The sequence below is a fragment of the Stegostoma tigrinum genome, chromosome 4 (genome assembly GCF_030684315.1).
Source record: "Stegostoma tigrinum isolate sSteTig4 chromosome 4, sSteTig4.hap1, whole genome shotgun sequence".
Lineage (NCBI taxonomy): Eukaryota > Metazoa > Chordata > Chondrichthyes > Orectolobiformes > Stegostomatidae > Stegostoma > Stegostoma tigrinum.
In genome coordinates, this window is record NC_081357.1 from 27,645,308 (window position 1) to 27,671,995 (window position 26,688).

At 42.1% G+C, this 26,688-nt stretch overlaps 1 protein-coding gene across 10 annotated transcripts in view; it reads right to left on the reverse strand.

Annotated features, from left to right (window-relative positions):
- Positions 1 to 26,688, reverse strand: part of sobpa (sine oculis binding protein homolog (Drosophila) a) — a 338,847-nt gene that overhangs the window by 96,158 nt on the left and 216,001 nt on the right. For 8 of the 10 annotated variants that reach the window (XM_059645243.1, XM_059645245.1, XM_059645242.1 and 5 more), the window contains one exon: positions 26,196 to 26,261. The exons of the other annotated variants lie outside the window; for them this stretch is intronic. In XM_059645243.1, coding sequence (XP_059501226.1) covers positions 26,196 to 26,261 — 66 coding nt within the window. The remainder of the gene's footprint in view (positions 1 to 26,195; positions 26,262 to 26,688) is intronic. 10 annotated transcript variants of the gene reach the window in all.

A 26,688-nucleotide genomic window follows, 5' to 3' on the forward strand; every position in this document is an offset into this window, starting at 1 on the left:
GCATCTGAGTGCTCTATTTCAAACAGACAGAGCTTATTAAAACATGTATGGAAATTCAGACATGCAGCTGTGTATTCAAATACAGAAAACACATCATCTACATATCAAAAATACACAAGTGGTTGGAGATCAGGTTTCATTCCATTGACTACATGTTCCTCATGGAATTAAACAAGTATGTTCACAACAGCTGGTCCTAGTGGGGATCCCATTTCACAACAAAATGGGAGACAGGCATTCACTGGTCTACTTCCCAGGGCAATGTTATGACCAATCAGAGTTAAACTGCCTGGTTTCAAATTTACCAAAGTCTGGCAACTAGCTATCAATCATCATTATCTGGTGCATTCTCCATGGTAATATCTCCACCAATCAGAGTCCATGTGTCAACTAATCAGCCCTCTCCTCTTGTGCAGTATAAATGCTGATTTTTCCCTTTCAAATCATAAAATGTTCTGTTATGTGCAGGAGTGCGGGATGACATGGTGTTGTAGTGGTATTGTCACCGGGTTAGTAATCCATGCACCCAGAAAAATTTCCTCGGGACGTGATTTTGAATCCCAACATAGATAGTAATATTCAAATTCAATAAAAATCTGGGATTAAAAGCTGGGTTTAATGTAAACAGTGCCATCACTGATTGACCTAAAAACCCTTTTGGTTCATCAGTGACCTTTGGAGAAGGAAATCTGCCATCTTTAACTAGTCTGAGCTACATGTGATTTCAGACTGACAGCACTGTGCTTGACTCTTAACTGCCCTCTGAGCAATGAAGAATGGGCAATAAGTACTGATCCATGCAGTGATAGCCAGATCCCATGATTGAATAAAATAAAAAACATCATCGACAAAATGTGACTTTTTCAGCAATACTCAATTTCTGGATGATCAAATGAGTCATTTAACACCTATTTAACCATTATGTTTCTGATTTGCAGCATTTACAGGATGTTATTTTTTGTGTGTGAGCTACATTTTTGATTTGATTTGATTAATTGTCATACTTACATAAGTACAGTGAAAAGCTTTGTCTTGTGAGCAGTATAGGCAGATCATACCGTACGAGGACATACAGATCACAGGGTGTTTAGATAGAGTGAGGCCTACAAAAGTTACAACTGCACAGCAAGTGCACAAAAGGAGGATCAATATTAGACTTGAAATTAGAGGAGCCCATTGTAAGTTGTTGAAGTTTACTGGATTTTTATGTTTCTCAGGCCAATAGAATCCTGCAGGCTGTGTGGAGAAAAGCCGTAAAACCCATTCCCCAGTGTCTGAGAATTCACACTGCAACAATGTAAGGGAAATCTCGGGCTTTACAGCCTTGGTTGACCTGAAACATTGCTGCAAGTTAAACCATGAGAATTGACAAGGAGACATGGAGTAGATCAAAGTATTCAAAAGGAAATTTCGGGATTGCAGTCAGAGTAAACCAAATTGGTAGTATTTCCCTGACCAGAGAGGGGTGAGTGAAATTTAAATCAAACCTTAGGTTTGCTTGGTCAGGTGCAGTGCAATAAGTTGTAGAGTAAAATTCCCTTCTCCTCTGCAACTTTACAGGAATATAACCCATTGTCCTGTAAATTTAGCCACTGTTCAGAGCAGGATAATAAATTTCAAGTTGTTATGCGTTGGCAACCATTGAGTATTGAACTGAGACTGCTTAAACTCATTTAACTTAACACAGCAATCCAGTCAGTCATCGCTGGATTCAAACACTGCCAGAGAAGTGAAAGAATAGAATCTGCACACATTCATCACTTTTATCACTCAGAATCACTTTTTCCCTTCTGGTTGAATGATTAGTGTTGAAAAATGAATGCTTTTTATTCCCCACCTTACCCTTTACCAAAAGTCAATTCACAAGGCTGGCTTGAAGTTGAATGAAATTCACTTACATGTTTGCTTTGTGCTAAGTTGGGACTAATATTGCACATTCCTTGTCTCCTCTCCCTGGACTTTCTAGAACAGCTTCCTTGGAGATACAGAAGGATGGCTGATACAGATTGCTACTGCTTTATTTCTAATTTACAGCTTCAACAAAGTGGCTGTCAGAAAATGACACCTCATCCCAGGAAGCAGCATCACAGGGAGTAAATTACCACCTAGTACAGTGGCAAAGCTGAATCAGAGCATAGCGTGGAGTCAGAAGGAAGCAAGTACCACTATCTTAGAGATTGGCCAACATGATTTTATTCCAGCCCTAATTAAAACTAAAGTGGCATTACACAAAACAAGAGGATTAGATGCAAATGGCTGATTATAGTGGCCATTAGTTTTTTTTTTAAATTAGCAGATAACAAGCTGGTTAGACGAAAGAACATTTCCTGAACCCCTCACCCATGTTGTATGTTGTCAGGGAGGAATGTCCAAATATTTGTGGAAACATAGCTCCAGCCTGTTGTCAAAGTAACGTCCCACATAGACAGTGGGGAGGCTGGGGTGCACAAGCTGTGGAAATGTGGCATGTTGTAGGTCAACAGCCATGACTGGAACACAAAACGTACGGCAGAAATGAACAAGGGACAGAATGTTGAGTGAACAGTTAAGGAAAAGAATTACAAGTGCAGAACAAGTAAATGGTAGTGCTTTTCTGTTATAATTCCATGAAGAGCGCTTAACTAGCAGTGTTCATAGATTCTAAAGCGCAAACAGACTGATTAGTATGCACAGCACATATAGCCAACCTCCCCACAGGAAGTTAGCAGACAGAGCCTGTTAGTGGCTGATTCCCTGAATCCAGCCTGGTAGCATCTTTCTGACACAGGCATATCCACAAGAAGAATGGTTACCCTCAGTCACATGAAACTTGTGGGTAAAATGCCAGCTGACCCTTGAAGCTGAGAAGCCCCAGAAACTGGAGTTAGGAACAAAGAAACAGATTCTCCACAAAGCGCTTGAAAATAACTAAAGTTTTTTCTGGAATCTGCTGTCGTGGCCAAATCTCAACTGGCAAAACTTTGGTTGGTTGTTTAGCAGATAACTGAACAAAATACATTGATTATCATAAAAGACTTTTCATTTATAAAGCTGGGTTTGACAGATTTTGATTGATAAAGATTCAAAGGTTAGGGGCAGAGGGTGGAATGGGGAGTTAAGGCCATAATCAGATTAGCCATGATCTTATTGAATGGCAGAGTAGGCTTCAAAATACAAATGATTGAATCCTGTTCCTATTTCTTATGATCTTATGATTGCTGACGTGATGAAAATAATCGACTTTGCTAACACGGAATAAATGTTATCAAGAGGAAGGAAATCTCCAAGATTAAGTAAGTTCATTTAAGCCATCAATTGACTGACTGATAAAATGAATGATTTATAAAATGAATTGTTCCACCAATAGGTTATTGGGGCACCTTGTTATGGGGAGAAGCCTCATGGTATTATTGCTGGACTGTTAATCCAGAGACCGAGGTAATATTCTGGGGAGCAGGAAAGCTGATGCTTTGGGCCTAGACCCGAATGTCAGCTTTCCTGCTCCTCTGATGATGCTTGGCCTGTTGTGTTCGTCCAGCTCTACCGCTTGTTATCTCAGATTCTCCAGCATCTGCAGTTCCTACTATCTCTAATATTCTGGGGGCCTGGGTTCAAATCCCACCATAGCAGATGGTGGAATTTGAATTCAGTACAAATCTGGAATTGGGAGTCTAATGCTGACCATGAATCCATTGTCAATTGTTGGGGAAAAAATATCTGGAGCTCTAATGTCCTTTGGGGAAGGAAACTGCTATTCTTACCTGGTCTACCTACATGTGACTCCAGACCCACAGCAGTTAAAGATGGGCAATAAATGCTGCCTAGCCAGCAGCGTCCTTGTCCCATGAATGCATAAAAATAACTCATTGTTGAGAATTGAAATACTGTTGTAACCATTAATTGTTAAGTTTTGGTTCTAAAGGAAATTTTTTAATTGTATAATTGAGGATAAGGATGACCATGCATTTATTATTTGAACACATACAAACTAATATTTATTGGCTTTAGGGTGGTGAATATGGTTAGATACTATACACTCATCATATTTCACTTTGTGTAAGAGAGGAGAAATTGACTTGTGGACTCCTCCTTAACCAATGGCTGTCAAAAATTTAATAGTCATTGTTATAAAATTCTATGGAGTGTCGAAAAAAAACAAAACAATATGCCTTAAAAAAAACTATGGTGAGAGGAGGAAAGTTTAAAGAAGATGTGAGGCACATTTTATTTGCAGAGGGTGGAAGGTGCTTGGAATGCACTGCCAGGGGAGGTGGGAGAAGCAGATATGCAAATATAGCAATATTTAAGAGGCATTTAGACAGACATGTGGGCAGGCGGGGAATAGAGAAATATGGACCATGTGCAAGCAGATGGGATTTGGAAGGGCATGAAGGCAGACATGGTGGGCTGAAGGACTGAAGGCCTTGTTCCTGTGCTGTACGGCTCTTTGTTCCATGTTTTTTAATTGTTTAGTGCTCAATTTTAAAAGCAAATGCATCTTTTAAAGTACCATTTTTAAAAATTTTTCTGTGTCCACAACCAGCCATTTACCTAATTGGCTTGTGGCAGTCTATTGCTTACATTTTGATGGTCTGTTTGTACAATAATATAAATGAGCTCAGGCTACAGTAGCGGTCTTCCATTAAATATTGACACTGGAATTACAGTTTTTTTCATAACTGGAATATCACAGACCTGCAAATAAATAGTGCAATCTGTAGTATGTAACAAGGCAGGGATACATGATGATGTTAATGATAAAATTCTCTCCCAAGATGTAGTATAATCTTAGTCAACAGTATGATCCTGCTTTAACAGTGCAGTATTTACAATAATCTGTTCAAGTGCAGTATTTATCATTTTATTTGGATATGAGTTGCATTGTCACTTCAGAGCTTAATCGTCAAATGCTGCAAACATACTGGCAGATTCACTTCTCAAACTGCTAAGAGCACAATGATAACAGAAATATAATATCAATCTTGATGAAAGGTCAGAGATTGAAATAATTTGCTTCTCTCAGTCGATGCTGCTAAACTGCTCAGTGTTTCCAGCATTTTCTATTTTTGTTTCGGATTTCCAGCGTTTGCAGGATACAACAATAATATTAAGTGCACTGACATCTGTCATCACTCAGGGTAGGGTCACACACCTCATCTGCCAGTTACAAGAAAACTGCAAAACTAGTGTTCACTTTCTATGGAAGACAACCAACAAGGAGATGACTGCTTACCTTAGCCAGTGCACTAAATATTATTGTCAGCTGTGGTGCAGTTAGTAGCACTGACTGACAAGATTCTGGGTTGCTACTTTAGAGATTAAATACCAAAAAGAAAGGCTGACTCTCCATTGCTGACTCACTGAGGGAGTGCTGCATTGCCAGAGGAGTTAAACTGAGGCTCTGTTTACTGTCTCCAGTGGACCAAAAATATTCCAAGGCATTATTTCAAAGAAGGGCAAAGGAATTATCATTGCTGTTCTTACTAATAGTTATCCCCCAGTCAACATCATAAAAGCCGATGATAACACCATTTTTATTTGCTATTTGTGAGAGCTTGCAGTGCAGATATTTGTAGCCATTTTTCCTCAGTTACGATGGTCAGTGCACTTCAAACATAGATCATTAGTTATAAAGTATGGGTGGCGCAGTGGCTCAGCATTAGCACTGCTGCCTCACAGCACCAAGGACTGGTGGCTGTCTGTGTGGAGTTTGTACATTGTCTGCATGGGTTTCCTCTGGGTGCACTGGTTTCCCCTCATATTCCAAATAAGTGCAAATTAGGTGAACTGGCCATTCTAAATTTCCCCACTGTGACTAGAGATGTGTAGGTTAGATGTGCTAGCCATGGGAAATATTGGGTGCGGGATGAGTCTGTGTGTGCTTAATGCCTTCGCAGTGTTGGTGTGGACTTTTTGGGACAAATAGCCTGTTTGCACACTGTAGGGACTCCATGATCTAAGTGCTTTGAGATGTTCAGTAATCATAGAAAGCGCTGATTAAAGAACAAGTTTTCTTTTGTTGTTGAACCAGTGAAACCTCATGGATTCTTTGCTCCTAACCCTGACCAACAACACACAAGTAATTATAATGCTTACTTCAATAAAAAAAATTAACAATAGTTTCAAGTGTACCTTTTTGAATAGAAATTTCACATGTTGAAGCATGTTAAATTACATCTTTTGTTGCATTTATTAAGATGTATGAGGTAAATCTCAGTAGTAGAAATAAACCTATTTCAAAACATCTTCTCAGCATCAGTGCTCCAAATGAATGATAGTATAGATTGTAGCTAAATCTGCTAAAATACACTTCCAGCTATCATAGCCACGTTCCAGCATCCCTGTTTAAACTTCTCTGTTACTCAGAACATATTCTTCAAAGATGTTTAATAAGGTGTTTTTAAACACAGGTTCTTTTCACAAATGTATCATTCTCATTGAAATTGCATTCCTTTGGTAACTATATGACTTTGGCCAGTCGTAAGCCAGTTTAATACGGTCCATTGACATAAGTTAGCACATAACTGGTTCATTTAAAGGGGGCTACACAATGACAGGATGTGGAATTACATCAGTGCCAAATAGAAGCCCTTTGGGAGTTTGAGGTAAAATTACTGTTAACCTCACTCAGATTTGTAACTACTGTTGAGGTACAGAACAGAGAGCCTAGATTGCACCTGGCTTGAAATATTTGATCCTAATTTTAGTTGCAAAAAGAGCTCCATTTCCCAGGAGTAGCATTCCTCATGCTGACGAGGGATGTTTTCCCAATCTTAGTCATTCGACAATCCATTATTGTCTGAAGCGTTTTTGACATTCTGTTACTTGAAGAGAAACAGAATTAAAATCCAGCTACTTTCTGTTACTAAGCCACTCTTTGGCATATGGCACTGTGAATATTCTCGATTGGGTTAAAGGTGTTTAATAAGACGTTGTCGTACCGATACCAAGAGGCATCATCACACAATGTATGCAGCATCAAACTGGCAGCCAAATGAGTAATTGTAATTTCAAACTTGTAAATGACTTGTTAATCTCCTACATATCTAAAGACGGAAACTTCAGTGCTGTTTGCGGTGAATTGGCTATTGGGCCTGTACAAGATTCCCGTCAACACTACTTGCAATAAAGTCAAAAACCACACGACACCAAGTTATAGTCCAATGGGTCTGTTTGAAAACACAAGCTTGTTGGAATAAAACCATGTGGTTTTTGACCTTGTCCACCCCAGCCTAACTCTGGCACTTCCACATAACGGCTACAATAAAGTCATTAATGCCTTAGAAATAAAAGAAGATCAATTGCTGAGTTTTATTAGACATTAAAAAAACTGCAAATGCTGGAATGCAAGATAGACAAACAGGAGTCTGGAAGAACACAGCAGGCCAGGCAGCATCTGGAGGAAAGGAGCAGTCAACATTTCAGGTATTACCTTCTTCAGGACTGGATGTGGGGGTAGAGGGAGCTGCAGATAAAGTGGTGAAGGGGATATAGTGGAATCGTGGCGATAGGTGGACACTGGTGGTAGGTATGACCTGGTTGATGGATGGGATGGTTGAATCCAATTGGTGGGGGGAAAGGAGGGTCAGAAGGTGGAGTGGAAGGGAGGAGGTGGGGCTGGAAAGAGAGCTGCAGCATCAGTGGGAAGGTTATTTGAAATTGGAGAACTCAATGTTGAGTCCTCCGGGCTGTAGGGTGCCCAGGTGGAAGATAAGGTGCTGTTCTTCAAATTTGTGATCCCAGTTGCTGTGACACTGGAGGAAGCCGAAGACAGACATGTCAGAGGGGGAGTGGGGCAGGGGTGTGCGAAGAGATGGGCGATGATCAGGAGGTTAGGCTGGCTGCTTCTTAAAGTCCAGAAGTCTCAACAGTCAGTTTTCCAATTTCAAATAACCATCCCACCCATCTCCCAGCTCCCTTTCCAGTTCAACCTCCTCCTTTCCATTCCACCTACTGACCCTCCATTCCAGCCACCAACCGAATCCCTCCCATCGACCACCCAGGTCATAGCTATCACCAGTGTCCACCTATCACCACCATTGTTCTATGCACCCCGCACCCCCATCCACTTTATCTGTAGCTGCCCCTACCCCAACATCCAGTCCTGAAGAAGGGTAATACCCAAGATATTGACCTTCCCTCCAGATGCTGCTCGGCCTGCTAAATTCTTCCAGCCTCCTGTTTGTCTATGCTGAGTTTGATGATGAGCTTTGCTGTCTTTGGACTTCCAAACAGCAACTATTATTTCTCACGGGGAGTACTCTATTTGCAAATACATTGCAGCTCTACAATTTAGGCACAGGTCTTACAGTCAATAACAAAAACAGCAGTTGCTGGCAAAGGTCAGCAGGTCTGGCAGCATCTGTGAAGAAAAATGAGAGTTAACGTTTTAGGTCCAGTGACCCTACCTCAGAACTGACGGTAGGTGGGAAAATGTCAGTTTTTACGCAAAAGATAGGGTGGGGCAAGGGGGTAAGAAGTGAACGACAGGTGGGAATAAAACGCAAAGAGAGAGAACAGCAGTTGGACAGACAGAGGAGTTCATAATGATCTGGCCAGGAGGGTGAATAGCTGTTAATGGACGCTGTTAGTAGCAAACAAGAGGTAGTGTGTGGTGGCAGGCCATGTGATAACAAGGCTGGTGTGTGGAGTATGGGGCTAGGATATGGGAGAGTTCAGGCCCTATAATTATTGAACTTAATATTGAGCCTGGAGGCCTGCAGAGTGCCCAAGCGAAAAATGAGGTGTTATTGTTCCAGCTTGCACTGAGCTTCGCTGAAACACTGCAGCAAGCCTGAGACAGAGATGTTGGCCAGGGAACAGGGTGGTGTGTTAATGTGGCAGGCAACAGGTAGCTCAGGGTCCTTTTCGCGGTTCTGCGTCACCCAGTCTATGCTTCATTTCCTCAATGTAAAGGAGGCCACATTGTGAGCAGCAAATGATTCTGGGAAATGCAGGTAAAGTGCTGCTTCACCTGAAAGGTATGTTTCAGCCCTTGGTTATTGGGGAGGGAGGAAGCAAATGAGCAAAATGGTGGTTGCAGGAGAAGGTGCCGTGGAGCTGTGGAGGGTGGGGGATGGCGGGGGGCTTGTGGGGGAGCGTTGGGAGTGAAGGATGAGTGGACCAGGGTGTCCCAGAGGGAATGGTCTTGGCAGAAGGCAGACTAGGGAGGGGAGGGTAATATCTGAGATAATGGGAACTGCAGATGCTGGAGATTCCAAGATAATAAAATGTGAGGCTGGATGAACACAGCAGGCCAAGCAGCATCTCAGGAGCACAAAAGCTGACGTTTCGGGCCTAGACCCTTCATCAGAGAGGGGGATGGGGGGAGGGAACTGGAATAAATAGGGTGAGAGGGGGAGGCGGACCGAAGATGGAGAGTAAAGAAGATAGGTGGAGAGGGTGTAGGTGGGGAGGTAGGGAGGGGATAGGTCAGTCCAGGGAAGACGGACAGGTCAAGGAGGTGGGATGAGGTTAGTAGGTAGCTGGGGGTGCGGCTTGGGGTGGGAGGAAGGGATGGGTGAGAGGAAGAACCGGTTAGGGAGGCAGAGACAGGTTGGACTGGTTTTGGGATGCAGTGGGTGGGGGGTAAGAGCTGGGCTGGTTGTGTGATGCAGTGGGGGGAGGGGATGAACTGGGCTGGTTTAGGGATGCAGTGGGGGAAGGGGAGATTTTGAAACTGGTGAAGTCCACATTGATACCATATGGCTGCAGGGTTCCCAGGCGGAATATGAGCTGCTGTTCCTGCAACCTTCGGGTGGCATCATTGTGGCAGTGCAGGAGGCCCATGATGGACATGTCATCAAGAGAATGGGAGGGGGAGTGGAAATGGTTTGCGACTCGGAGGCTTGGGGACCGCTTTGCAGAACACCTCCGCTCAGTTCGCAACAAACAACTGCACCTCCCAGTCGCAAACCATTTCCACTCCCCCTCCCATTCTCTTGATGACATGTCCATCATCGGCCTCCTGCCCTGCCACAATGATGCCACCCGAAGGTTGCAGGAACAGCAGCTCATATTCCGCCTGAGAACCCTGCAGCCATATGGTATCAATGTGGACTTCACCAGTTTCAAAATCTCCCCTGCCCCCACTGCATCCCTAAACCAGCCCAGTTCATCCCCTCCCCCCACTGCACCACACAACCAGCCCAGCTCTTCCCCCCCACCCACTGCATCCCAAAACCAGTCCAACCTGTCTCTGCTTCCCTAACCTGTTCTTCCTCTCACCCATCCCTTCCTCCCACCCCAAGCCGCACCCCCAGCTACCTACTAACCTCATCCCACCTCCTTGACCTGTCCGTCTTCCCTGGACTGACCTATCCCCTCCCTACCTCCCCACCTACACTCTCTCCACCTATCTTCTTTACTCTCCATCTTCGGTCCGCCTCCCCCTCTCTCCCTATTTATTCCAGTTCCCTCCCCCCATCCCCCTCTCTGATGAAGGGTCTAGGCCCGAAACGTCAGCTTTTGTGCTCCTGAGATGCTGCTTGGCCTGCTGTGTTCATCCAGCCTCACATTTTATTATCGAGGGTAATATCTGTCTGGTGGTGGCATCTCACTGGAGGTAGCAGAAATGGCAGCTGATGATCTTCTGGATGTGGATGCTGGTGGGATGGTAGGTGAGGACAAGGGGAATCATATCACTGTTGCGAGAGGGAAGAGAAGGGTTGAGAGCAAAAGTATGGGAGATGAGTCAGACCCAGTTGAGGGCCCTATTAACACTGGTGCTGAGGTATCCTCAGTTGAGAAAGAAGGTGAACATTTCAGAAACTCCATCGTCAAAGTTGGCCTCACAGGAACATGTACAACGGAGGTGGAAGAACCGAGAGCATGGAATGGAGTCTTTACAGGAAGCAGGTTGGGAGGATGTATCGTCCAAGTAGTTGTGAGAGTCAAGGGATTTATAGTGGATGTTAACGGCCAATCTATCCCCAGAAATGGAAATAGAGATGTCGAGGAAGGGAAGTGAGAAGTAAGAGATAGACCAGGCGAAAGGAAGGGCAGGATTTATAGTAATGTGTTAGGTAAACTATCAGCTTTTTCTTTATTCTTCTCTTCCAATTATTTCCATCATTTCCTGGAGTCTGTTTCAATTCAGGCTCAGTCATCAAGTATACAGTCCAAGGGTATTATTCACGAGTGGATCCAGACAGAGAATAAGCAGGACACCAGAACAATGAATGCATCATAGCTGAAGTCTGAATCTCATCTCTACCTGGACTGCTCATTTCTACCTGGACACCCTCGACTCATTTCTGCACTGTCATCTTGTGATGTGTTTACTGACACTCAGAAGCCCTTTGAATAGGTCTGTTAGATTATTAAACTAATACCTGGAATGAGCAGATTGCCTTATGTAGGAAAGTAGACAGGCTTGGCTGTATCCTCTGGATTTAGAACAACTGACTTAATTGAAACATACACGATCCTGAGGGGATCTGACTGGGTAGATGTTGAAAGCATGTTTCCTCTTGTGAGAGAGTGAAGAGCAAAGGGTCATAGTTTAAAAACAAGAGTGCATTTAAAACAGAGATAATGAAACACTTCTTTTTCTCAGAGCCTTTCGCATCTTTGGAATTCCCTTATCAAAAGCAGTGGGTGCAGAATCTTTAAACATTTTAAAAAGCAGAGTTAGATAGGTTCTTGATTAGCAAGGGATGAAAGATTATTGAGGATATATAGGAATATAGAATTCGGGCTAAAATCAAATCAGCCAAGATCTTATTGAATGGCTGAGCAGGCTTGAAGGGCTGAGTGGCCCATTCTTGTTTGTATCTTTGTACTTTCACCTTAGATACATTTTTGATTGGGGCAGGAATTGCACCTTGAGGATCTTGAGGTGCTGTACATGGATGAGCATGATGTAGGCAGCAATTTGATCATCTGGCAATATGATCAACTGACCTTGATTCAGTTTCAGAGAGAAGATGTTTGTTTCTTAATGGATTTATGACGTACTGTCTCTCTCAGCAAGTGACACAATTGTAGGACAGGTGTGTGAGGTTGGACCAGGAGCATGCTTGCTCATGATATTCCAGCCAAGTTTTGAACTTTCAAGAATTAAAGATCTCCGGGACACTCCATTTGCAACCCAGAAAAGTAAAATCTGAATGTAATTCAAAATTGCTCTTTTTTTATCATTTTCTTTGAACACCTTTTGTAACATGTTACACAATAATTAGGCTGGGGAGAGGCTTTGGAAGGAGAGCTCATATCACATCAAAGCTCAAGGAATACAAGCAACTAGAATGATCAACACCTTGCTCCTGGACTGTAAGAATGTGGTGGGCTTGCTGACCCACTGGTCCTATCATACCCTGTAATTTCTGAATGCTTTTAAACATACAACTCCCAGTAGGGGTTACCCGGAGGACCAATATGCAGAAACCTGCAGCAACATTGCCCCAGAAACTACAATAACCTCTCATGATTCCAATTGAAATCACTTAACTGGATTGAACCAGGGACTCTAAGGCTAACCAAGGGGAAACGAAGCGGAGGCTTGGGGACCGCTTTGCAGAACACCTCCGCTCGGTTTGCAACAAACAACTGCACCTCCCAGTCGTGAACCATTTCAACTCCCCCTCCCATTCCTCAGACGACATGTCCATCATGGCCCTCCTGCATTGCCACAATGATGCCACCCGAAGGTTGCAGGAACAGCAACTCATATTCCGCTTGGGAACCCTGCAGCCCAATGGTATCAACGTGGACTTCACAAGCTTCAAAATCTCCCCTCCCCCCACTGCATCACAAAACCAGCCCGGCTCATCCCCTCCCCCCACTGCATCCCAAAACCAGCCCAGCCTGTCTCTGCTTCCCTAACCTGTTCTTCCTCTCACCCATCCCTTCCTCCCACCTCAAGCTGCACCTCCATTTCCTACCTACCACCTCATCCCGCCTCCTTGAACTGTCCGTCTTCCCTGGACTGACCTATCCCCTCCCTAACTCCCCACCTATACTCTCCTCTCTACCTATCTTGTTTTCTCTCCACCTTCGGTCCGCCTCCCCCTCTCCATCTTCAGTCCGCCTCCCCCTCTCTCCCTATTTATTCCAGTTCCCTCTCCCCATCCCCCTCTCTGATGCAGGGTCTGGGCCAGAAATGTCAGCTTTTGTGCTCCTGAGATGCTGCTTGGTCTGCTGTGTTCATCCAGCTCCACACTTTGTTATCTTGGATTCTCCAGCATCTGCAGTTCCCATTATCACTGACTCTAAGGCTAAGGCTTGTTTGAACCAACTCATCTTGAACAAACGCAGAGTCATTGAATAATGGCTTTTACTATGGAAGTAGCATAGCAATAACAATTCCTAGCAATTGAATGTGCAAAACTTGGCCACACATGCCCTTGGAAGCTTCAAGCCATTATTGTTTCATGAGTATTGATCTATGTTTAGGCGGTAAATGAATGGACAAAGAATAATATGAGAAAGACGTAGAAAACCAACTACTCCAAATTCTTGATTGAAAAGCTGCAAAGATCGTGTTTCCTAAGATCTGTAGGGTATAGGAATGGGCACTATATTCGGTGACAGGACCTTGCCTGTAGCTTCAAGATCATACACTGACTTCTTTACATTGTTCCTAAAAGCAAGAGAGAAGGAAGTCAAGTGAAAGATGGTTTTTAAAGAAATGTTTGTGTGTATATACAATCAAACTAGGTTTAATTGGTAACCTCCTCAGCTGGCACAAATGCTATTGCTGATGTTGTACTGTGTCACCCTGAAATAATCATCACAATTTTCACAGGCCACAGATGTGCAGTATGCAGCGGCATGTGGCCCTGGTGATTACACTGAATTGTACAAAATTCTGTAATGCTCTAAAATCTCGATTGTCAACATCTTTTTTCAATTTGTTCATGGGAGGTGGGAGTTACTGGTCAGGCCAACATTTATTGTTATCCTTAGTTTCCCAGAGAGCAGTTAAGTGTCATCCACATTCAACTAAATTCAAATTTCATGATTTTCCATGATGGGGTTTAAACCCAAGGTCCCAGAACATTGGTTTGGTGTCTACATTGCTAGTCCAGTAATGTTATCATTACACTACTGCCTCCGGGAGCCGTCTTCACTGAATTACAGCAGACGAACTATCAGTTCACTGATAGTGGATAATCACAACAGGTCATTGCACAAAGTTTTCACGCTTCATAGATCTCTCTGTTCTTTTCCTTTATTCTCTGATGGGATGTGAGTGTTATCACCAAGGTCAGCATTTGTTGTCCATTCTTAATAGTTGTTGAACTACGTAACTTATCAAATAAAAACTGAAAGAACTGCAGATGCTGTAAATCAGGAACAAAAGCAAATTTGCTGGAAAAGCTCAGCAGGTCTGGCAGCATCTGTGAAGGGTAAAATAGAACTAACGTTTCGGGTCTGGTTCTGAGGAAGGGTCACCAGACCCGAAACGTCAGCTCTGCTTTTTCTGTCACAGATGCTGCCAGACCTGCTGAGCTTTTCCAGCAACTTTGCTTTTGTTGTTGTAAGTAACTTATTGTATAATTTCATAGTACAGTTAAGAGTCAGCGACATTACTGTGGGTTTGAAGTCACATGTAGGTCAGACCAAGTAAGAATGACAGGTTACTTTTCTTAAAGGACATTAGTGAACCAGGGAGATTTTTATGAGGCCGATGATAGTTTTTCATGATCACCATTACCGAGACTAGCTTTCAGTTTCAGATTTTAGTAACTCAATTTAAATTCCAGAAGCCCTGGTGGGATTTGAAGTGACATCCCCTTGGGTGTTAGCTGGGTCACTACTCTGTCACCACCAAGAAGAACGCATTCAGTACCCCTCAAAAACCCCTCCCTAAACAGATATATGACCTGGCCAGGTGCTGAAAAATAGTTTCCTGTCGTTACTTATGAGTATATTTATTTTACCATCAGATCTTTCACACCATAGATACTATTTCCTACATCACTACCAACCCTCACTATCCATGCCATCCCTATAAGCAGCCTGGGTTTCCTGATGCCACTGTAGGCAAGGGCTCTTGGAGTCAGTCGATCTCACAGATAATTGCAATCATGAACCTCAGCAGAATACGCTGTAAAAGATACATACCATATGTCCCAAAACAGGCATTGCATGACAAGGTGTAGTCTTTCTTAAGGATTTACTCACTGCCCTTTCGTTTCATAGGCACCGACTGTGAATCAGACATAGACTAGATATGCATCACCTTCTAGTGGGTTGAAATAAAACCATCTTGGTTTCAGCGCAATTCTGTAAATACACCCATAATTACTTTGCACTAAAACGATAACTGCACTCAGACTGACTGTTAGGGAATGGCTAGTCCAGAGTGGAGCAATGTTGTAATTGATTTCCTTTTCCAAGAGAAAACATGACAAGACAAGAGAAAGCAAAAACAAATCAAGACAAGGCGCAGGTGGTAAAAGGGTTATGAAAGTTACAAAGGTGAAGCACCAATACACAGCAGCACAGGGAGGGAAGCTGAAAGCCCAGATCCTGCAACTTCTAACATTGTCAGCTTTATACAAATGCCTAATTTGAGATGACGGCGCACAAATTCATACATCTGAAGGCAGACTTAAGATCAGGAGCAATTTTGTTTCCTCAGTCAGGCCAATGATACATAACCCAACTCAGAAAGTGCACTATATGATGCGATTTAGGAATTCAAGGAGTATAGTTCAGTTATGTTCAGTGATTTGGGAGAGAGAGGTGAGATCAGTTAGTGCGCTTCATGACATACCAGGATTTGTGAAGTGGAAATCAGGAAGTTTCTTTCACTAGAAAGTAGGTGAGGCTGAAGGGTCAATTAAAATTGTCAAAACTGCGACTGAGAGATTGTGTGAGTTAAGGTAGAAAGATTTACGAAGCCAAACCAGGTCAATATGTTGGAATATACATCATCAATGATCCAATTCAATGATCTAATCTATGATCTAATTCTTGTGATGCAGCAAGTCCTGTGCATGAAGAATGTAGTCAGGTTCCTCGGCAATGCACTGCCATTACAAAGCCTGCCACAGACATTCCCTGTCTAGGTAAAAACTTCAAGAATATCCAGAGGCTGATGGACATATGTGGCTGGCTGCACACAAATTACCTGCATTCAACCTCCTGTTCCCAATCTTTCCTTTTCCCTGCTTTGAATAGGAAACAAGACTCAAAAGCCAGGAAATGGAAAAACAAAACCCACTAAAATAGGATAAGAAACTCAGTAAGCAAAGAAAAAAAAGAGAGAAATCATGGACTGCACAGATTGGGGAATGTTTTTGAAAACATTTCATTACTGTAGCTGACTTGTTGAGCAAACCGATGTGCACAGAACTGTCACAACGCTAATCAGCTGTATAAAAGCAAGCAGCAGTTAGACATGGTTGTACAGACAAATAAATAAATGGTTAGGTGCAGAACCAAAAATAAACTCATAGGAAATAAGACGAACCAGCCCTTCTCTTTAAAAGAAAGTAGGATAAAGACAGCATAAATACTGGAAAGGAGAGAGTAAGGAGTGGCAGCAAAGGTAGTTCTTCATGGGCTGTGTTGCGTGGTGCTTGGATAATACAGTAAGGCTATTAGAAAAGGTCATTTTTTTATGTGTCCTTTAAAAAGAGGACTGTGTACGTACTCCTCAAGTCTAATTTTTTTTGGTTCACCCTACTGGAATTCCAAGAAATAAGTGGATGATGGTTCAAATTATCAAGACTAATCACCCTCTCCCTGTGCTATATGGGATGGATAATTGGAAACCTGGCAGGAGTTGAGTATGTGAGCCTTAGAGAATCACAGACATTTACAGAAGGAGGCCATTCGGCCCATTCTGCACTTGTTGAAAGACCACTTTTTTAGAACCTAGTTTAAATGAAGGAGAAGCTAGGTGTGCACAGTCTAAAGTGCACTTTTGCCCCAGGTGAGGCCTTTAAAAGGGGCAGGCACAGTTCAGAATCTGTGGTGGAGCCAGGAAAGTTTGTTCTGCCAACAATGGGATGGAATTTCTAGTTTTTTAGCATTAGTCCCTGTGCAGTAGAGACTGCGGCATGCATATTAGTGGTTTCACATTTACCTGAGACTTGCGTCTCCTGAATACATGTTTGACGGTATGCCACGTTTGCAATCATAGCATCCAACTCGAGTAGCAGTCCAGGATGCCCTTGCATTGGAAGGAGCTGGCGACAGAGTGGAAGATTCTGGGCCAGGCAATATTAATTTGATTGGTATTGTACCTTTCACATAGTAAAACATCCCAAGATGCTTTACAGCAATGTCATTAAACAAAATCTGACGTTACTCCCCATTTAAACTGAACTGTAACTGTTGAAATGTCTGAGTGCAGAGACTTCAGATATTCATCTGCATGTAATTGGCGTTGCTATGCTTTCTTTGGGTAAAACCTGGAATTTGTGCTAGAAAAGGCACAGCCGATGTTTCCAAGCATCACACTTCTGAAGAAAACTAGGGGCTGACAGTTAGTTCCAATTCTTGCTCTGTCCCCTTTTTAAGCATCGTTTGCAAAAAATACTGAAGAAAAAGTGAGGCATTGTATCTGTCATTAGTACTAAGTACATAATAATGCATTTCTCAGGAAATTTGGTCCAGATATATAGTATAGCAGTTTAGAATATTGAAAATGTAATCCAGTGTGTTATTTTAAAAGAAAATCACTTATAGGACAAGGCAAGGATTTCTTTATATCACAAGATTATGCTTAATGAAACAGTTTTTAAATTATGCAATGGAGTTGCCCATTTATTTTAAATTCTCAAGCACCACTTCAATTTCACTTGCAGTTAAGTGAGGTTTTGCGAGACATAGCAACCAATTTTGAAAAGTTTCTTCCCACTTTAAAACTGGTAAAGCAATATGGCAATTCACTCAGCAGCTCTTAAATTAAAACGGAGTGAAATTCGTATAATTTGAGTGGTTAAGTAAGATGCAGCAAACTGTACCATCCGCTTGTAAGATATGAAACACTTCTTTCCACTAATGCTTCATCACTGGCACCACACATGGGAAATAAAGGCAAAATATGGTTTTAAGCGATGCCAGAGATATTTTGATTAGGGCAGGTAGATGTGATTGAGTACTCATCTTTATACTTTTATTGTAAGTCCCCATATCCATTCTTTTAATGGAAATCACTGCTAATTTGTCAGAAAGTAATTGCACCTTGTCCCCCATTATGGCACGATAGTGACTCCTCTGGGGTAAAAGCATAATTACACTGTGACCAATTGACTTGAGCAATTTCTGTTATAAATATGCAGGTATGTACTTATAATGGAAAATTCTGACAGGAAATGAATGTAGCATCAAATTTTAAAGTATAAATATTGTATCGTCTATAGTAACACTCTGGGGAATCAGGGTCCAGTCTGGCTTCAGGATAAACAGGGTTGGAAGCTGGAGGATACGTGAAACAGGTTGTGCAGGTGTAACTCAATCTGCATTTAAAGTCACAATTTGTTTCCTTATTGTTATACATCCATTACAAGTTTGTTAACATTGATTTTTATAATAGAAACTGCCATGCACAGTAATTACACCCTCTTCTCCCCCTCTCATCCCTCCTTCCTATGTTCACTTGAAAACTCCTGTATGAGATTAAATATCAGTACTGATTTACAACAATTAACCCAATAGGGTAAGTAATGAAGTCACTGTAAAGCTACGATCAACAAGCCAAGTGAACTATGAATACACAGACTGAACATCGCTTTATAAGTTAAAGCAAGTTACAGATACAGTGGCCTCAAATCCACCACCCTTCAGACAAGGCTATCCTGGATTTTGCATACCTCCAGATTTTAGCCAAGGTTGGTGGGTCAAGAGTTGCTTTAGGTGGAGGATAGAGTGGTGTGTGAAGTGGTGAAGCCAATAACTAGTTTGCAGTCATACCACATTGATGGTCTAGAATTTTACTCAACTAAAATTGATGCATGGAATAGTAGAAAAATGCCCAGTTTTCAGGCACTGCCAGACTGTGGGCAGCTAGATTTAAAGTGTTCCGCTGCTGAGCCACATTTGAAACATTGTACAAGTTTCAACACCTCATTGTCAGAACGACATTGGCACCCTGTAATAGTCTGAAGGAGGAGCATCAAGGAGATCAGTGTCTTTACATCACACTGAGAGCTTCATGGAACTTTCTTCACAAAAGAAATGGACATTCAACAATGTCACGTCAAGGTCTGTACGTGCAGCAAGCCAACGGCAATATAAATATAAAGCCTATTTAATTTGGAAGGTATGCAACATCAGTTTTTCCCTTAAAAACCACACTTTAATCCTCATTAATCTTTTGCTGCCACCTTGTGCTTGATCCCACCTCTTGGATCTTTTCTCTGTACCTTTCTGGACATTTTCAAACAAGCTCAACAAGGAATTAATTCCTGTCTCCACTCTTTATTCCCAGTGACATTCACAAACAGAGCAGCTGCTGGGATGAATATCACAAACCTCCTTTCCATCCGAGTTAACTCACATATTACATCCTTCCTCAAATTATGGCAACAGCTTGATACTTATTGATCTCTCTATATTTCTACAGAGAAGGTCAGTTCCTGTACAAGTAAGGATGAGGGGATTCACTACCTTACTGATAACAACTGTGGCCTTGATGGAAGCTTAATTCGTGGATGTAATCTCCCTCCTTTTAGAGCTTCATACAGTTTATGCTCCTAACCCGTCCTTTAAAATCCATCTTCCTCCCTGTCTACCCAAATGTTAAACTGAGTTTGACAAAGGGATGATTCCATCAATTCCACCCTCATCATCTAACTGAGTAACTGCTGAGCCTCAGCGATTGCAGCCTCTATTTTCAATAGGCTTAGTCTTTTCCATTCAGAGTTTACAGCTGAACTATCTTCCCTCGTATGAATTCTTTCCACTTTCATGGTTAGGACCTTTTGGTTTCAGTCACCGAAATAAAGCCCATCCCTCTCTGCAGACAATTCTTCAGGCTGAACTGAGTCAGTCATTACACTGAAGCCTGACCTGACCCTGAGCTTCTGAGCCTGTATCTTATCTGTCACAAAGACCAGCTCATAACATTATCAGAATCTCTTTCTGCTCTGCTCATCTGTTGCTGAAACCCTCACCAATGCTTTAGTTAACTGTAGACACAAAGATGTTCAAACGCTCGCCTGTCCAGCTCCCACCCTCTACCATCCATGAGGTTCTGTTCTTCCAAAATACTGTAACATAATCACCCATCCAGCACCTCGAGGTGCCTGACATATGTTGAGAAAACAGAGTTGACATGGAGAAGCCAACGATCTTATTCAATGCTTCAAAGAGCTGTTTGCCCTATTCCTGCTCGTATTTCTCATGCTATTTTAATTGGCTTCAGGCTTACGAAAAATTTGAAGTTAACTGTCATTACTGTTGTTCTTTTTATTCTTGTAATCTCATTCAACACTGCAACAGTCAAGGAGCTCTGCATTCCTCCAACCTAGAGACCCTGTACATCACAGCTCCTTTCCTCTTGCCAGTGATGTTCCTATTTAGGCCTTCGGGTCAGAAATTTCCACCATAAACTTCTCTATCTATTCTTTTATTTTTCAAAATCCTACTTAAAATTGGAATTATACTTTTAAATACCCTTGTAATACTTCCTTTTTTTTCTTAATGGGTTTTTTTCACTCTTTAAAGTGCCTTGAGATGCCTTCCCACAGAAAGGAAGTTATATAAATGCAAATTGTTATTGTTCTAGTATGCCTCCAGTAAGATGATAGAGAACTAAATGTCCACTGACAGAGAGCAAACAAGGACTCAATGTTAAAGGAGTTCTCATTAACTCCTTCAAGTAAATAATTAGACAAAGTGTTGAATGGTTAGAGTAATGTAAGAACAATCAAACATTTCACATGGCTCAGTGGTTCCTGGGGGCACAGGCAAAGGAATAGAATTTCACCCTAATGCTCCTGAACAACATTGGGATAGAAATGAAAACGTGTTGAGTTTTGCTTGATTACCCCTGGAGACTGGGCAGCATTTATGCATAATTCTCCCTTCAGGGGATGAAAAGGATTTGGGAGAGTTCACAATAAAAGTGCATTGTGCACTAGTTTGAGAGCAGGAGACATGGAGTTGATTATTTTTGTCCAAGCACTCTCGCGTTCTTATGCACAATATGCATCATTTATGTAGAGTCATAGCACAGAAACAGACCCTCGGTCCAACCCGTCCACGCTGACTAGATACCCTCAACTGATCAAATTCATTTTGCCAGCATTTGGCCCATACCCCTCAAAACCAGTCGTTATTCAGTCTTATTCCTTTCAAATGTTGTAATTGTACCAGCCTCCACCACTTTCTCTGGCAGCTCGTTCCACATACACACCACCTGCTGTTTGAAACAGTTGTCCCTCCGGTTCCTTTTAAATCTTTCCCCTCTCACCTTAACCCATGCCCTTTAGTTTTAGATACCCCTATCTTGGGAAAAAGACGTTGGCTATTCATCTTATCCAAGCCCCTCATGATTTTTATAAACCTCTGTAAGATCACTCCTCAGCTTGTGATGCTCCAGGGAAAATAGTCCCAGCCTATTCAGCCTCTCCATATAGCTCAAACCCTCTAATCCCAGCAACATCCTCGTAAATCTTTTCTGAACCCATTCTAGTTTCACAACATCCTTCCGATGGCAGGAAGAGCAGAATTGCATGAAGTACTCCAAAAATCTCCGAATCAATGTCCTGTACAACCACAACATGATGGCCCAACTCCTACACTCAATGTACTGACAAATGAAGGCAAGAATGCCAAAATGCCTTCTTCACCATCCTGTCTACCTGCAACTTTATATTCAAGGAGCTATGCCCCTACACCCCTAGGTTTCTTTGTTCGGCCACACTGCCTGGGGCTGTACCATTACCTGTATAAAGTCTGCTCTGGTTTCTCTTACCAAAATGCAACATCTCATATTTATCTAAATTAAACTCCATCTGCCACTCCTTGGCTCATTGGCCCACCTGATCAAAGTTGCGATGCATTCTGCGATAACCTTCATTATTGTCCATTACACCACCAATTTTGCTGTCATCTGCAAACTTACTAACCATACCGCCTACATTCACATCCAAATCATTTATGTAAATGTTGAAAAGCATTGGACTCAGCACTGATCCTTGTGGCACAGCACTAGTCACAGGCCTTCAGTTTCAAAAAAGCAACCTTCTACTACTACACACTATCTCCTGGTTTCAAGCCAATTGGGTATCCAATTGGCTAGCTCTCCCTAGGTCCCATGTGATCTAATCTTAACTAGTCTATCATGTTGAACCTTGTCAATTGTCTTGCTGAAGTCCATATGGACAATGTCTACCGTTCTGCTTTGCCAACCTTCTTTGTCACCACTTCAAAAAACTCAATCAAGTTAGTATGAAACAATTTCCCATTCACAAAGCCCTGTTGACTATCCCTAATCAGCATTTGCCTTTCCAAATGCATGCAAATTCTCACCCTCAGAATCCCCTCCAACAACATAGCCACCGTGACAATAGGCTCACTGGTCTGTAATTCCCTGGCTTTTCCTTACCACCTTTCCTAAATAATAGCACAGCATTAGCTACCCTCCAGTCTTCTGGCACTTCACCCATGGCTGTTGATGATACAAATATCTCAGCAAGGTGTCCAGCAATCTCTTCCCCAGTGTCCCACAAAGTTCTGGGATACGCCTAATCAGATCCTGCAGATTTATTTACCTTTAAGAGTTTTAAGACCTCAGCACCTCCTGTTCTGTAATATGGACAGCTTTCAAGACATCACTATTTACTTCTGAGGAAGTTCTGAGGAAGGGTCACCGGGCTCGAAATGTTAACTCTGTTTTCTCCTTCACAGATGCGGCCAGAGCTGCTGAGCTTTTCCAGAAACTTTGTTTTTGTTCACTATTTATTTCCCCAAGTTCCCTAGCTTCCATGTCCACAGTACATGCTGAAGCGAAATATTTGTTTAGTACTTCACCAATCTCCTGTTCTTCCATACTTGGATGGCTTTGTTGATCTTTAAGGGACCCTCTTCTCTCCCTAGTTATTCTTTCGCCTTTAATATATGTGTAAAATTTCTCTGGATTCTGCGTAACTTTATTTGCCAAAGCTATTTCATGTCCCCTGTTTGCCCTCCTGATGTTCTTCTTAAGTATACTCCTCCTGCTTTTATTCTCCTCTAGGGGACCCACTTGATCCCAGCTGTCTATACCCGACCCATGCTTTCTTCTTTCTCATGACCAGAGACTATTTTTCTAGACATTCAGCATTTCCTACACCTACCAGCCTTGGCCTTCACACCAACAGGAACATACTGGTTCTGAACTCTCATGATCTCATTTTTGAAGGATTCCCACTTTCCTTTACTTGAGGACAGCCTCCTCCAGTCAACTTTTGAATGTTCTTGCCCAGTACTGTCAAAACCGGCCTTCCTCCAATATAGAACTCTGACTTTTAGATCCGGTCTATCCTTTTCCATCGCTATTTCAAAACGAACAGAATTATGATCATTGGCCCTAAAGTGCACCCCGACTGACACCTCAGTCACCTGCCCTGCTTTGCTTCCCAAGAGAAGGTCAAGTATTGCTCCTTCTCTGGCAGGTACATCCATGTACTGAATAAGAAAATTTTCTTGTACACACTTAACAAATTCCTCTCCATCGAAGCTCTTAAAGTAGTCCTAGTTTATGCTTGGAAAGTTAATATCCACTTCTATTTTAACTTTATTATTCTTACAGATACCTTAGATCCCCTTACATATTTGCTTCTCAATTTCCCACCGATTATTAGCCTCCATTTTTTTACCATATCATCATAAAAAAAAACTTCATGGCATGTAAAATGACTGTGACAAGCCAATGCAGCCAATTAAAGCTGATGGATTGATATCGCCTTGATTCCTCGAAAACTCAGTTTACTACAGAGATTTGCCACACGTATGAACTAGGAATTGGAAAACCAAAGTATTTTCCAATTCCGAACATGTGAGGCATGTAAGGCTGAGAAAAGGAGAACCTTGCACTGAACATTCATGTTCGTGCTCTCAGCCGCTGCTCCAAGTGGCATCAGCAGAAATCTAGTCACCTCCCCATCCCTCTGGAACATCTGGAGGAACTAGGGAGAGATTTTTAAAAAATCCCTTTCAATGCAATAAGGTCGTTGTGAGCCCAAACAGTTAATCAGCATTGTTACTCTGAGCAGCTGCTGGGTGGATTTGCAACTTTCAAAGGAAAAATCTCCTTCTAAAAAAAACAGATAAGTATATTTAAATCTGTTGTGGGTGGTAACAACAATGCCAATGCTACAGCTGTGGACAAGACCATCTTAAAATATAATCACAGTAAAACGTTTGAGCAGCCACAAGGTATGACGTTGCATGGAAAATTTGTTTTGAAAAAGACAAGATCTAGATTTCTTAGCCCCAACACTGCATGTTAATTTTGAGTGAAGACCAGAAGAAGAGAGTCACATGAGGAGAGACTCACCAGTGACATGCTCATTAGCATGTTCACTTAGCTGACATTTGCACTTACTCCTATAATCATTTCACCTAATCCCTGTTGAGTCCCTCTCATCATCCGGAAGATCACTGGTTAGCTGCCTCTTTCACATATGGCACGCATATAATTATACTCATTCCATTTTGCAGTCCATAAATATGATGAGTTCCTGGCATGGTGCCACCAATTTCATCTGCACTATATAAGCGAGCCAGTATGCCACAGAAAAGGGACACGGTACAGCCAGAATTCAGACCTAAAGTAGCTTCTGTAAGCTAGAAAGAAAAGCAATTTCTCCACGGGGATACATTTCGTAAACAATTTTTCTGCACTAAAAACTAAATAAGTCATCTACTTATTACTGTCAGCACTTATGTCTTAAATAATTATACTTTCTTCATTCTTGCTACTCTGAGAGTTTGTCAGCCGCCAGTTTTGCTTCATGATCAATCAGCCTGGAGACGGGGCAGAGATGGGGAGTTGGTGGGAGACAGATGGAAGGTACCTTCCATGTAAAAAACATGATGACTAACACTGGTTCTCTCCTCTCCCATCTCCCAGCGCAGAGAGGAAATGTCCCACTGTGGCAAAGCTTGCTATTTAGCCTTGGCAAGAGCTCTTGAAACCCAATGATGTGCGAGCTCAGTAGATCACTACTTCAATCAGAGAGTACTGATACACAAGTTACAATGTTGGACAAATCCCTTCCCAGAGGGTCTCATGGTCAGAATTGCTCAGAGCTTTTGCAACTGGTTACATTCCATCCAGTGGGAATTACATCTTCTGGAGCATGCATGAAAGTTTCACCAAAAGAAATTTAAACACAATAATATCCCAGAGCACACTCAGAAATAATTAGGAACAAAAATAAAATATTATTTAGTTATTGACATCAATCAAAGCATCCATGAGAGAAAGAGATTGAGAGAGAAAGAGAGAGAGAGAATGAATGTATATACTGCCACATCTCCCAAAATCATTGACACAGGGTTAGACCTGGTAACTATTTGCCTTATGTCAGTTCTGGCATCTAACGTTAAGCAGGGATGGGCAAAATGAAGTAAGGTAAAGGCATCAAAACTAAATGATGTACAAGTCCCATTAAAAAGGCCAACTCAGACTGAACATTTTCCCAATTAAGTTCATTGACTGGGCTTTAAAGCGATTTAAAATTGATTGCTGACAAAGGAGACAAAATTCTTTTTGTCAATTACCTTGTTCAGTGTTCCATTCTCCTCCTGAAAAAAGGTGACACTTAAATCGCTGATGCATTACACAGGGGTGAGCCACATTTGGGTCACTCTTCGGTGTCAGCCAAACCAAATGAACAGTGGGGGCATTACAGCCAAAGCTGGTCCTTCCCCCATCTGTCTGCCATTTCTTATCAACAGAGGTCAGTGAATAGTGAGATCCTGGCTGACTCTAAGCTCACTCCAGCCCAGAATCTTGGCTGCACCTACCTCTAACTCAGCTGAATACAGCTATGCCAAAACAGGCCAGAGAGCAAATGAGAGATTTTGTGGTCACATCACATCCAGTTACAAACCACGTGATGCATTTGTTATCCCTCAGTCTGGAGCCAAGCACTTGCACTGAGAAGCAGATATTTAATTTTAAGCAGACACCAATATGGCCTAGATTTAAGAACATCCTCTACAATTTCTTTCACATTAAATGACTAAGTTAGCAAATGCTTAGTCACATTTTTAAACACTTAAACCATTTCTATATTATCAAAGTGATCATTGAATATCACCTGTTGAACACGATGAGATGCAGGACTACTTTCAAATGGCCAACCTTCCGCAGTAAATGGCATACTCTGGCCGCATCACATGAAATGATATAAATACAAGGTAAAAATATAGAAACTTTATCAAATGTTCACAAATACAACATTCACTTGCAACTGTTAAAAACCAAGGAAAAACATCCACAACATCCCCAATTCACAGCAGACTTGGAGCCTGTGTTTAGCTGAGTCCCACGTTCAATGAGTGAAAGCTGGAAATTCTGTCTATTCACATGCCTGGAAAAATACTTACACCAAGCCATTTCCTCATTGTGAAACATGTAAACAAATTCTTAACAAATTCAGTATGGACCGTTTTCATTGTTGCAATTACATGTCGTATAGCACAGATAATTTGTAATAAAGGTTGCACCTCTTGATCTACACATGTTTAGATTCAATTTATTTACCACAACGCAGGCCACAGTAGGTATTATAAAGGTGCGGACAACTTAGG